This window comes from Bos taurus, chromosome 24, assembly GCF_002263795.3.
Source record: "Bos taurus isolate L1 Dominette 01449 registration number 42190680 breed Hereford chromosome 24, ARS-UCD2.0, whole genome shotgun sequence".
Lineage (NCBI taxonomy): Eukaryota > Metazoa > Chordata > Mammalia > Artiodactyla > Bovidae > Bos > Bos taurus.
In genome coordinates, this window is record NC_037351.1 from 49,714,099 (window position 1) to 49,726,779 (window position 12,681).

The 12,681-nt window shown below is 45.1% G+C and overlaps 1 protein-coding gene across 5 annotated transcripts in view; it reads right to left on the reverse strand.

Moving 5' to 3' along the window:
• Nucleotides 1–12,681, reverse strand: part of MYO5B (myosin VB) — a 334,939-nt gene that overhangs the window by 224,028 nt on the left and 98,230 nt on the right. Inside the window, exon 1 of one of the 5 annotated variants that reach the window (XM_059881087.1) lies at nucleotides 8,924–9,025. The exons of 2 other annotated variants lie outside the window; for them this stretch is intronic. Coding sequence is in view for 2 of the 3 variants with exons in the window: in XM_059881085.1 (XP_059737068.1) it covers nucleotides 8,886–8,936 (51 nt within the window). In the remaining variant the exon portion in view is untranslated. Of the gene's footprint in view, nucleotides 1–8,885; nucleotides 9,026–12,681 lie in introns of those variants that run through there. 2 more of the 5 variants (XM_059881085.1, XM_024984592.2) reach the window with 2 other exon arrangements.

A 12,681-nucleotide genomic window follows, 5' to 3' on the forward strand; every position in this document is an offset into this window, starting at 1 on the left:
CAAGCCCGCCTTCCGAGACAGCGCCACTCTGTGCTCTAAGGGGCGGTGCCAGCACCCCCTCCACCGCCCCCCCCCGCCCCTTTTCAACAGGCCGACAAAGCCAGTATGGACGGCACCCTCTCCGGCAGTCCCCTCCACCGAGCCAGCTGCCCTCAGGGTACTCTCTCCTAACCTGAGCTCCCGGGGAACTGGCTGGCAGTGCTGGGTAAAGATGACCCTCCAGCCCATTCTCCCCAGTGGGATGATCCTCACCTCCTGGGAAAACAAACGCTTGGTATTTTTAAATAACTTGCCAACAGCCAACAAAAGCTAACTGATGGCTCAGGGTGCTGCCAACTAACTCATACACTCTACACACAGATGAATCATCCTCCAGTTACTGTCCAGGTGGTGGGAAACGGGAAAAAAAACCAGGGGAGAACAGCTGCATTGTGGAGGTGTACAAGCCCCGCACGGTAGTAACATACAGGAGCTCTCTCCCAAAAGCGGATCACTGTGCTTTGGGACTGGCTTAGGGCTTTGCTTCTGCTTTGTTCTCCATCACATACACAAATCAGGTGTCCTGGGGTATAAAGACCCATATGCGGAAAAAAAATCTTATTTCTGGGCATTTTTTTTTCAGTGCAAGTAACACTTCATATTACAATTCACACTTGGCAACCTTCTTTATCTTCCCGTCTGTTGTGTAAGCTTTGTTAGAAAATAAAATTCAGAAGCTAGAAATTCACAATTTATACAAAGAAGCAACTGAGGAAGGGAGCAGGGTTTAAGCATCTAGTGACCTGTTCACTCCTATTTCAAACTTCCCAAAGTCTTGGTTATAGAATTGAAATCACCAAATCATTCAAGTTCATTGGGATTTTGTTGCTGTTCATTTGTTAAGTCGTATCCAACTCTTTGCAATCCCATGGAGCGTAGCACGCCAGGCATCTCCATCCTCCACTATTTCCCAGAATTCGCTCAAATTCACGTCCATTGAGTCGGTGATGCTACACTGTTTTTATTATTCAGTCACTAAGCCATGTCCAATTTTACCAGGGAGCAATTCACTTGGTTCAATAATATTTTCTGAAAACACAAACACACTTCTAAGAGAAGCGTGGCATGTTGGTGATTCACACCCTTGTGTCAGTTCACTGCCATTTGGGGAAAAATAGCCGAGAACAGCTGCCAAGAGGAAACGTCTCTTCAGCACAGTCAAGGCAACCTCGAGTGTGATGGGGTTCAGGGCCCATAAGCACACCCAGGGCTGGAGAAAGTCTGAAAAGGTCAAACACAACATGAGGCAGGCAAAACGCCAGACATCAGTCACCCCCAAACCAGGAACCACACCCGATACCGCACGGTCAGCAGACCCCAGCCTCAGGCCTCACGCAGTCTCACACCGGGACTATCACCGCTCCAGAGTACTACGACCAAATAGACCGAACGAGGAACTGTCACCTGCAAAAGTACTCCCAGTGGGAAACGGCATCCCAAAACTCCACACAATCCATCTCAGAAATGTTTTTATCTGTTGATATCATCAGGGGCAGCCTACATTTAAAATGCACTCTTGAAAAGGCAGACCAGTTCTGATCAAAGGCCTTCCTCTTGGGGCTTCCCTGGTGGCTCAGTGGTTAAGGATCCTCCCTGCAATGCAAGGAACATTGCTTCAGTCCCTGGCCAGGGAGCTGAGATCCCACATACCTCAGAGCAACTAAGCCTGCACCCCACAACTAGAGAGTCCACACACAGCAACTAAGACCCAACATAGTCAATATATTTTTAAATACATTTTTTAAAAAGGCCTTCCTCTTTACTATGCTTAAAGCAAAGACTGAACAGATAGGTGAACTATGCCAATATCACACAACATATTTGAGCCTCCATCCCTTCTATGTCAAGTCAATGTCCGGGCCTCAGAGGGTTTTCCTACATCTGGCCAGCCGTTCTGCAGAGATGTGCCCTCAGTTACACGTCTGGTCCCCAAGGCCACATTCCACTGGGAGTGAAGGGAGGTAAACCCCCTCGTGGGAGTCCCCAAACAGATCCCCAAAGTCAAGGATTCCAAACTCATTCATCCTCAGGCACACCACTCCAGTCCACCTCGAGGGAGACTGATAATTAAAAGCAAATTGCAGAGTATGACTGTCATTTCCTTGAACAGAGACCACAGGAGTGTCACCGTGAAACAGACTCGGAGCCAGCCTACCTGCAAAGGAGTAGCCGTGTGACTGAGGCCAGTCACATAACCTTCCTGGGCATCAGTTTATGAGCGGGTCCCTCCAGTGGGTAGGTGGGAGAACTCCAAGAGTAACATGTGGAGTTTTGAGAACAACGCCCGCTACCTGTTAGCCAGCATTTAGTAGCACATCTGTTATACAAGCGGGGAAAACAGAGATCCATGTTGCTTTGAATCCATTATCCCGGGCAAATCAAGTGTCAATTCTGACAGAGTGGAGTATTTTTCCTCTCTCAGATTTCTCTTAAAACAAAACAAAACTTTGCTTTCACCATCTTTATTGTTCTCTCCAGACCCACTATGTTTCCTATGCCTCACAGATGATTGATATATAGAAAAATGTGTTCATAGGGAACTACTCCATCTGAGAGGAAGAGGACCTTAAGCTTACAGACCGTCAAAGGTGGGGAACTCACACCACTCACACAGCAGCTCTTTGCCTTGCTGGAGACTCCCCTCCTCTTCCTGCTTTTACCTTTTGGGAACATGTAACCGAATCCATACAGCTGACCCTTGATCAACACAGAGGGTAGAGGTGCTAGCCCTCTGCACAGCCAGAAGTCCATGTATAATTTATAGTCCACTCCCTATATAGACATCATTGAATTCAACCAGTTGTGATCATGTAGTACGATAGTTGGAGAAGGCAATGGCAACCCACTCCAGTACTCTTGCCTGGAAAATTCCATGGACAGAGGAGCCTGGTAGGCTGCAGTCCATGATGTCGCTAAGAGTCGGACACGACTGAGCGACTTCACTTTCACTTTTCACTTTCATGCATTGGAGAAGGAAATGGCAACCCACTCCAGTGTTCTTGCCTGGAGAATCCCAGGGGCTAGGGAGCTGGTGGGCTGCCGTCTATGGGGTTGCACAGGGTCAGACATGACTGAAGCGACTTAGCAGTACAATAGTATTTACTACAGAAAAACATCCATGCATAAGTGGACCCATGAAGTTCAAACCTGTGTTGTTCAAGGGTCAAGCACACTGCCAGAGAACCCTGATGCTTGCTGGGATGGCAATGACAACAGAACTGGATTATAGTTGGGAGGACGTTAAGCCTTTAGTGTGAACCTCACAACACCTCTGAGAAATACAGTACATATTATTCCATCTCTGGCAAAACAAGGGGGCAGAGGAGGGCTGAGAAAGTTTAAGTAACCCGGTCCACTTTTCCTCTGAAACTGCCGAGTCAGGAGCCCAGGTCTCCTAACTCTGAGGTGGGGCTTCAGTCCATCATCACCCACTTTCCCATTCAGAACTGTGACATGCCCACATTACCCTCTCTGTGTGATGGATAACATCAGTTCTCCCAGCCCTTCCTACTTATTCTGCCCGGGTAATTCATTATGAGTGGGCAGTGGTAGTTTTTCCAACATACGAACTTGTTAGTTTAATCAGGAAGCCAAAAGCATAACAGGAAAAGCTGTCACACATCACATATTCATTAGAACTTTACAAACTCTGATCTAAATCTCTAACACCTAGAGGAATGACTAGCTAATAACGAGCTCCATCTCCACTCCCAGGCTAAAAAATGAATATGTTACCTAGTTATTTCTTCCCAAGGACATCAGCCATTCACTTGTTATTGCCTTCTGGAAATCATACGCAATATGAAACCGAGATCACATTAGCTAAAACTTTTAGTTGTATGGTGATGGAATCAGCTGTAAGAGTGCACTAAGATCATTTAACACAAGCAGGCTGTTGATGACAGAGCTATTGCCCACTGCTGCTACTGCTAAGTCGCTTCAGTTGTGTCTGACTCTATGCGACCCCATGGACTTCAGCCTACCAGGCTTCTCCGTCCATGGGATTCTCCAGGCAAGAACACTGGAGTGGGTTGCCATCTCCTTCTCCCGTACATGAAAGTGGAAAGTGAAAGTGAAGTCGCTCAGTCGTGTCTGACTCTTAGCGACCCCATGGACTACAGCCTACCAGGCTCCGCCATCCATGGGATTTTCCAGGCAACAGTACTGGAGAGGGGTGCCATTGCCTTCTCCATTGCCCATAGAGAAGAGCAACAACTCACAATGGAGGAGGAATCTGCCGTGTCCTGAGCTAGTTTCTGAGAGGCTGTACTTTCTGTTTCAGTTCTGATCACAGTAACAGTTAACACAGTTGACATGAGAAGCGGGGAAGGGAGAACGTAATGACCATATCCATTTCCACCCCCCATAAACAGCAATGTCTCCAGAAAGGCTCAGGCTACCTTCCTATAGCAATGTGGTCCTCCATACTCGTCAGCTGTCTTTGGGATGCTGGCTTTGAGCTGACAGCGAAGCACCTCACTTCACACTCGGGGTGGGGAAGCAGGGTGCCGTGAATCAAGCTGCCTGCCTAGCGGGGCAAGGAAAGGGGCTGTGGCCACCAGCCCCAGGGAAGCTGATGCAAATGGCCAGGCGTTTCCACCAGCACGTGGGTCTCATATCAGAACTGCAAAGGAACCTCCACCGCTGCTCCCAGGAAACTCCTTCCAGGTGGAAGGTTTCTTTCCAGGCTCTGTTATGACTTGTCTAAGCCTATGGCATCACATTTTACCCTCAGCAAACAGGGAGAAGATTTCAGCCCCATCCTGATGAACAATGCCACATTAATAAAACATTCCTGGGTCCATTAATTCAAATAAATATTTAAGCACCAAGGTGGCAGGTGCCAAGACAGATGCATGGACAATTCAGATGCAGTTCCCGGGCCTCCGAGGCACCAGGCCAAGTGGACCAGCACCTCTCCTCAGCGCTCTGGGATCACACACAGTGCCTTTGTTGTGAGCATCTATTAAACCATCTGTGAGACCCACTGGTACTACAGGGATGGCAACTGAGAGCCTCCTTAAAGAGATGTCAGAACAGTGGTATAAGAAGCCAGGCCCTAAATATTCCCTGGCTATCCCACGCCCAGCCAGGGCTTGACTGACACAAGCAATGGGCAGTCAACATCCACGTGACTGGAAAACGATGGATTACGCTTACCAGACATTCTAGGTTGGAGTATAATCTGATGACATGGCGGAGCAGAAAGATCAGCTGGGCGGGGCCACATCATCTGGGTTCTTTCTAATGCCTGGCACAGAAGTGTGACCCTGATCAAGTCCCTACTTAACTTCTCAGTGAGGCTCACTACATTTATTCCTGCTGACCCCTGGTACATCATTGTCTTTCCTTTAAAAAAAAAAATTAATATATTGCAGTTTTTTATAAGTATAGAGGAGTTAGAGCAGACATCTGTATCTTCAAAACACAGTTAACATTTTATAGCCTATTCCTACTCACCTTGGATTTTTTAAAAAATAAATTTAATATTACCATTGAGTGTTCCATCCCCCTGTAATTGCCCACCCTCTAACCCCCAAAGGATAGCCAATATTGACAGTGGAGAGTTCCCTCACATCCATGTCAGTAGCCAGGAACACAAAAATATAAATCCAGAAATGCACAATATTTGGGGCTGTATACTTTAGATAAATGGTAGCAGATATATTGTTCAATCGCTCAGTCATGTCTGACTCTTTGCGACTCCATGGACTGCAGTGCTCCAGGCTTCCCTGTCCCTTCACCATCTCCCGGGGCTTGAGCATATACTATATACTACATAATTTTACTTTTCCTATTCATAGTTGGTATTTATCCTTTTTGATACAAGTATATCTGGTTCACTCATTTCGGTATTCCACCACAAGTGGGACCATTATTTATCTCCTCTCCTACTGGTGGGTCTACATAAGTGTTTGTTCACATATTAACTCATTAAAGATTACTCAGAATCTACTGGTTGTGCCACATACTATGCAGGCATTGGAGACTTAAAGAGAAATGATACAATTTTCACATTCAGGGCAAAGATAAAGAGCTCCCTTGTAGAAACGCCAAGGTTGGGGGAATCTCGCCGACTATGCCAGCAGTCAGTTGGATATTTATGTTTAGAGCTCAGGAAGGGAGCTAAGGCTTAAGAAATGAGCCTAGAGGTCTTATGTTTACAGGTTGAAGGTGAAGCTATGAGAGCAGATGAGTCGACCAAGGGCACATATGTGACTAGTCAACTCACAGCCATGCGAGATGAAAAAGAACTACTGTTTTTATGCCACTAAATATTGGGGTGGTTTGTATGCAGAAAAACAGATAACCAAACAAGAGATCACTCTACCAGTAAGCCCAAACCAGACTAACTGGAGTGGTGGCCCTCTACAGCAGATCATGCCAGAGATCCACAGTAACAGCACAGCTGGCATGTCTGTGTGTGCAACAGCTACAAACAATGCAATGACCAGGCTGCGACATTACCCAACACCACGTAGTCCTGTGGCCAGGGACACATCGTAGCAGTTAGCTTTCCCCCTGCATCCCGAGAGTGTGTCCTTAAGCTACAGCTAGATAGGGTTCTGACGTCTGCCCCGTCACACCCCACAGCTTCCCCGGGAAACTCCCTTGGATACAAAGCATCTTAGACACTGCATTATCAAGCGGAATGTTAGAAGAATCATATGCTTGTCTGCGTGTGTCCACCATCTTTACACACGTCAGCAAAACCCTCCAAATGAACATGCAAGAGTAGCGACAAAGAAGCCAGGTGTTCACTACGTAGGGTGAGGGCTGGAGATGCCTTTTCTCTGGAGGTAAGGCCTCCTGTGTGGAAAGCACAGCTGATGCGAGGTGCAGGAAAACCAAAACGGAAGAGAAGAAAAATGTCCTCAAAAACCAGCAACACAGAGGAGAACATGCCAGAGGCCACGAGAGCAGGTGGGCTGGGTATCGCCAGACTCAGAGGGGCAGGGATTGTGTTCCTGCAAACATAAGAAGGCCTTATGGCAGTTGTGACATCTGAGCAAAGATGTGAAGGCCGTGCAAGATTTGAGCACGCAGAGGCAGGGAGTATCAGGAAGAGACCCACACGCAGGACACGCAGCAGGCGGTGTGGGTGAGGAGACCCTGCTGTAAGGCTGGCTGTGGATCGGGGGTACAGAGGAAGGCAGAGGAAAAAGGCTGGACCGAGGAGCACGCTGCACACCCACTGCAAGAGCAGAGGACTTCGAACTGTCGGAAGCGACTGAAAGCTTCTGAGCCAGATAAAGGTGAGATCAGATCTGAGTCTGAGCAAACTTCACTCGGCAGATACATTGGGAGCAGCGGCCACACGCATCAGAAAAAAAGTGATGTGGAGTCCACGTGTCACCCCCACAGACAGCTTAAACACAGGTGGCCGCACCAGTGAAAACTCGAGATGAAGTATTTTTCAAGGGACTTTAAAATCATTAAAACAAAAATTTTGTTCCTTTCTGTGGAACTCCAGGTTAGCTCATTAGGAATAAAATAGGACGATGCAATTTTTCAATCTACATTTTTACATACCTTCTTGCATAACCCTTTAGCTTACCCCCACTTCAAGGACCAGCTCAAGCCTGTATTTCAGAAATTACTAAATTTCTCCAGTTGCCTGGATTATGCATTTGAGCATAAGGCATTTAAAATGCATGCATTCGTGTATGTATAATTTATATCCCCCATCTTCCAAAAATGATTTGTAGCAAAGTAATTCATTTCATACTGTCTTTTCCAGTCACTGTTTTGCATATCTATCTTATCTACATTATAAACTTCTTTTGAAGAAGGGCTGTATATTATACATCTTTGGTTCTTTCAAAATTCTCAATTCAGTAGAGGCATATGCTAGTGCCTGACAGATTGTTGATTGATTTCTATTGCTCCCTTTCTTGGTAATATTTTGGAGAAAAATTCTGATGTCCATTATTCCTGGCTAATCTTTATTATTCCTGTCCATTACATCTAGCAAAAGTAATCTTTCAGAAGACTTACCAGTTTCCTTTTTAAATACTATTTTTTTTAGAGTTTATCAAAAGCTCAAGTTATAGAAACCTTATTCAAGTATTAGAAATACAAAAAGAAAACCCAAGTTTCTCCTCTGAAGGAACCTAACAAAGGGTGTTCATGGAAGACAGACTTCAGGGCTACAGGAGAGAACAAAGCCGTTGCTGCTGACAGGGTGATATAGACCGAACGTTCGTGTCTCCCCTAAATTCATATGTTGAAACCTAATTCCATTGTGATGGTGTTTGAAGGTAGGGCCTCTAGGAAGTCGTTAAGTTAATGAGGGTGGAGCCCCATGCACAGGATTAGTGCCCTTATAAGAGGCTAAAGAGCCCAGAGTTCTCCCCTTCCACCATCAGAGGACACAGAGAGAAGATGGCCATCCATGAACCAAGAAGCATCCCTGACCAGATGCTGTGTGCACCCCTGCCTTGATTATGGACTCACAGCCTCTACAACAAGGTGAAATGGATTTCTGTTGTTTAAAAGCCACTTAATCTATGGTGTTCTATTACAACAGCCCAAAGGGACACAGATTCCAGGAAACAACAGCTATGAGACAGTAATTAAATCCCTTATTAGGTTTTTCTCCACATCGATCTAGAATTTAACAAGCAACATTCATAAGCTCTACAGTCATCATTTGCAGAAAACCAGGAAATCGCCACCACCCCACCATGGGTGGGTTACTGTTCCTGCTACTGATGCTGCCCTTTCCTTTTTTTATTTGACTTTTAAGGCAATTTTCTTAAACCAAGGCCTCAAAATGTAATGTTTAAAATCAAAGCAGAGTAGCTCCCTAGCCTCGTAGGTACTGAAGTCTTCCTACAACTGACCTGGCGTGTGTTACAATGCAGCACAGGGAAGCTACTACCTCTTGGGTCCATTCAAGAAGAACCTCATTGTACCACTTCACTCATGACATGGTCTCACATCCTCCTGGAGCATCAAGTGAGGCTTCTCTTTATCAATATTCAAACAAGCTGTGTTCTAAGTTCTAAGTCTAGAACTCAGAATTCACATTTTCCATAGAAACCATCCTAGAAGTGAGAGGTTCCCAAGACAGCTCACACAGCCTATATGCTCCAAATAGAGCAAATATGTTTCTATGAGGAAGTGCATTTAAATTACATATCAGCAGGTGTGCTTGGGTATACATGTGCCCCCAGGATGGGAATTTTTAGTAAAAACTCCATCTTTTGAGGATGGCTTCAATACATCATCATTTGTGAGTACATCGCAGTCACTTGCCACTTGGACAAAAAAAACTGGACGAGGTCCTACCCTATCATTTAAATGCACTGGAGGTTCATAAAGGAATTGTTAAAGTGGCAGCCTATCTTACAGTGGGTTTCCCAGGTGGCACTAGTGGTAAAGAACCCGCCTGCCAACGCAGGAGATGCAAGAGAGTGAGTTCAAGCCCTGGTCGGGAAGACTGCCTGGAGGAGGAAATGGCAACCAACTCCAGTATTCTTGCCTGGAGAATCCCATGAACAGAGGAGCTTGGCTGGCTATGGTCCATAGGACTGCGGAGAGTCAGACACGGCTGAAACAGTTTAGCATACACACCCTATCTTACAGCAGCTTTGATTAATCCAGTATTTAGCATATGAACATTGTGCATTCCCCTCCTACACTCAGGGTGATAGGAACTCTTGTCTTCCAAGTTCTTTAACACTTTACCTGTAAAGTGTCCTAGGGCATTTACAAATCTTACTCATATTCAACTTATCTGCATATGCCTGGTAACTCAGTCACCACCACAAGTATTAGAAAGCTATCATCACCATTTAAAGACGGCACCTCCTAACAGTCAACATACATGAATCTCATCCCTTAATCCTTACAATCATCCCCCAAAGCGGGTAGACTCAGAAGGTAAGGGATATACCTGAAACAAAAGGCAAGGGACAGCCCCAGAAAGTGTTAGCTGCTCAGTTGTGTCCAACTCTTTGCGACCCCATGAACTGTAGCCTGCCAAGCTCTTCCATCCACAGAATTTCCTAGGCAAGAATATTGGAGTGGGTTGCCATTTCCTTCTCCAGGGGATCTTCCTGACACAGGGATCGAGACTTCAACCCAAATCTGCCTACTACTTTGCCTTCTTTGAGTCACTCCAGGCTGCTTCTCTACTTGTGCAGGAGTCTCTCGGGGCACACGGGTGCTCATTTGTTTATCAAATGAGCCACATGCCTTAGGGCCACTGACATATCACCAGCCCCCAGTGCCTACAACTCAGTACTCACCCCCAAGTCTGGCTTCTATTCAGTGCCTGCCTGTAGCTTCTTCAGATCTAAACTCCCATTTATATACAGGTTGTACTGAAATTTTCCCAAAGCTTTTAATACTAACACACTGAAAGGAAAAGAGGGGGAAATGAGACTATACAAGTCAAGGGTTTGGCCAAGGGGATGATGATGTATTGAAGCCATCCTCAAAAGTCGAGGAGAAACTGGGGACCTACTCAGGTCAGCCCCATCAGGACCTGTCACTGGAATTACAGCCGAGCCCTCTGCCAGTGGACTTGGGCTATTTTAGGCCTGTTACTTCATAAGACTCTAGCATCTGCTATGCTTCTCCAGGTTTCTAATTTCAGCTGCAAAGACAGAGTCCAGGAAATGAGGCAGACACATCCAAGGGTCTGCAGAAACAAAGAGAAGAATCCAAATGAATAACTGCCTGCCTTGAAAAGATTTCAAGTAAGAGGCTCAGAAGATAGAAAAGGTTAGAAGAAAGAAATGACAGATAAGCAGAGCCACAGCCCTAAGCTGAAATTCAGAAGAATCATGAAATCATAAAACCAAGAAACAGTGATGGGAGAGGCATTGAGGGAATGACTGAGTCTTGCATTTGAAAAATGAGGAGTCTAGAAAGGTTACGTGACAAACCCTAGGTCACACAGCTAAATGGGAAGGGAGATGAGAGTATGGGGTTCCTGCTTCTGGGCATTGTTCTAACAAACCTCAGGAAAGCAGAACGTGTGTGAAACCCATAACTTTGACTGATTCAGTTTCTAATGAAAAAGCATCCTGTCTGTACAACAAAAGAGCTATAAAGGTACCGTGGAAACCATGAGGCTCCTGGAAGAAGTTAGTCAAATGGTTAACTGGGCCATAACTTTCAGGTTCTCCAAAGGGGTGATATTCAATTTCTTAGAAAGCCACTGTCACTATGAACACCTTTGACATACGGGAGCTCAAAATGAAATTAAGAAAGGCGTTAGAAATGATATGGTATTAAGTAGGAAGTGAACACATCAAGTAGACACTCTTGTGTTAGTTAACTTACTGCACCACTGAATAAATGTCAAGACTGTTGGGCTCCAAAAACACTTTAAGAATTTCAAAGTCTAAATAAGCATGACATAAAATTCAAAATCCATAAAGGAAAAAGACTGACAGATATGCCATTCTTTTTAAAGATTCTCCATAAACAAATTTAAAAACAAATGATAGTTAAGAAACATGCGCAAATGTACAAAGAAAGGTTTAGTGTCCTACTCTCAAAGCTCCTATAAATCAGGAACAAAATATATAAACAACCTTTCGAAAGACCAAGAGTTGATAACTAGTGAGAAGCTGCTGTGTAACATGGGGAGCCCGGCCCAGTGCTCTGTGACAACCTAGAGGGGTGGGATGGGGGGGCGGGGAGGCTCAAGATTATATGATTATGACTGATTCACGCTGATGTATGGCAGAGACCGGAGAAGGCAATGGCACCCCATTCCAGTACTCTTGCCTGGAAAATCCCATTGATGGAGGAGCCTGGTGGGCTGCAGTCCATGGGGTCGCTAAGAGTCGGACATGACTGAGCGACTTCACTTTCACTTTTCACTTTCACGCACTGGAGAAGGAAATGGCAACCCACTCCAGTGTTCTTGCCTAGAGAATCCCAGGGATGGGGGAGCCTGGTGGGCTGCTGTCTATGGGGTTGCACAGAGTCAGACACAACTGAAGCAACTTAGCATGGCAGAGACCACCAAACACTGTAAAGCAATTATCCTCCAGTTAAAAAAAAAAAGTGAATCAACACATGAAAAGATGTTCATCCTTAACCATGATTTAAGAAATGGCCATTGAACAGCAACATACCATTTTTTTAACCTACAAGTTTTGCAAAATATTAAGACTGGTAACACTAAAAGGTAAGGAAATAGCCACATTCAACGCTGTTGACAGAATAACAAAATGGGTTAAACCTAGAGGGTAACTTAACCCAGGTGGACAAGTCTGGTCAAGTCTAGGAGTCTCTCCTACAAAAGCACTCACCTGGAGATGAAGTAAATAAATAAGGATATTAACTGCAGCATGGTTTGCAGTTGTACAAATTGAGAATTGGCCTAAATTTCCATCAGTCATGGCGTGGAAACATACTGCACAGTCGTTCGTGTGACTAATATGTGGGAGCAGGCTAACACGCTTGCTTTGGAAAGATAATCAGGGCATATTAAATGAAACCATTATACAACACATACAGGATGATCCTTGTTTTGTTTTTTTTTTTAATTTTTTTTTAAAATTTTTTAAAAAATGTTTAAAAACATTTTTTAAAAATGTTTTTTTAAAAATGGTGGTTTGTGCATGCAAAAGGCAAGTCTGAAAAGCTTATAGCAAAACCTAACAGTTATCTCCA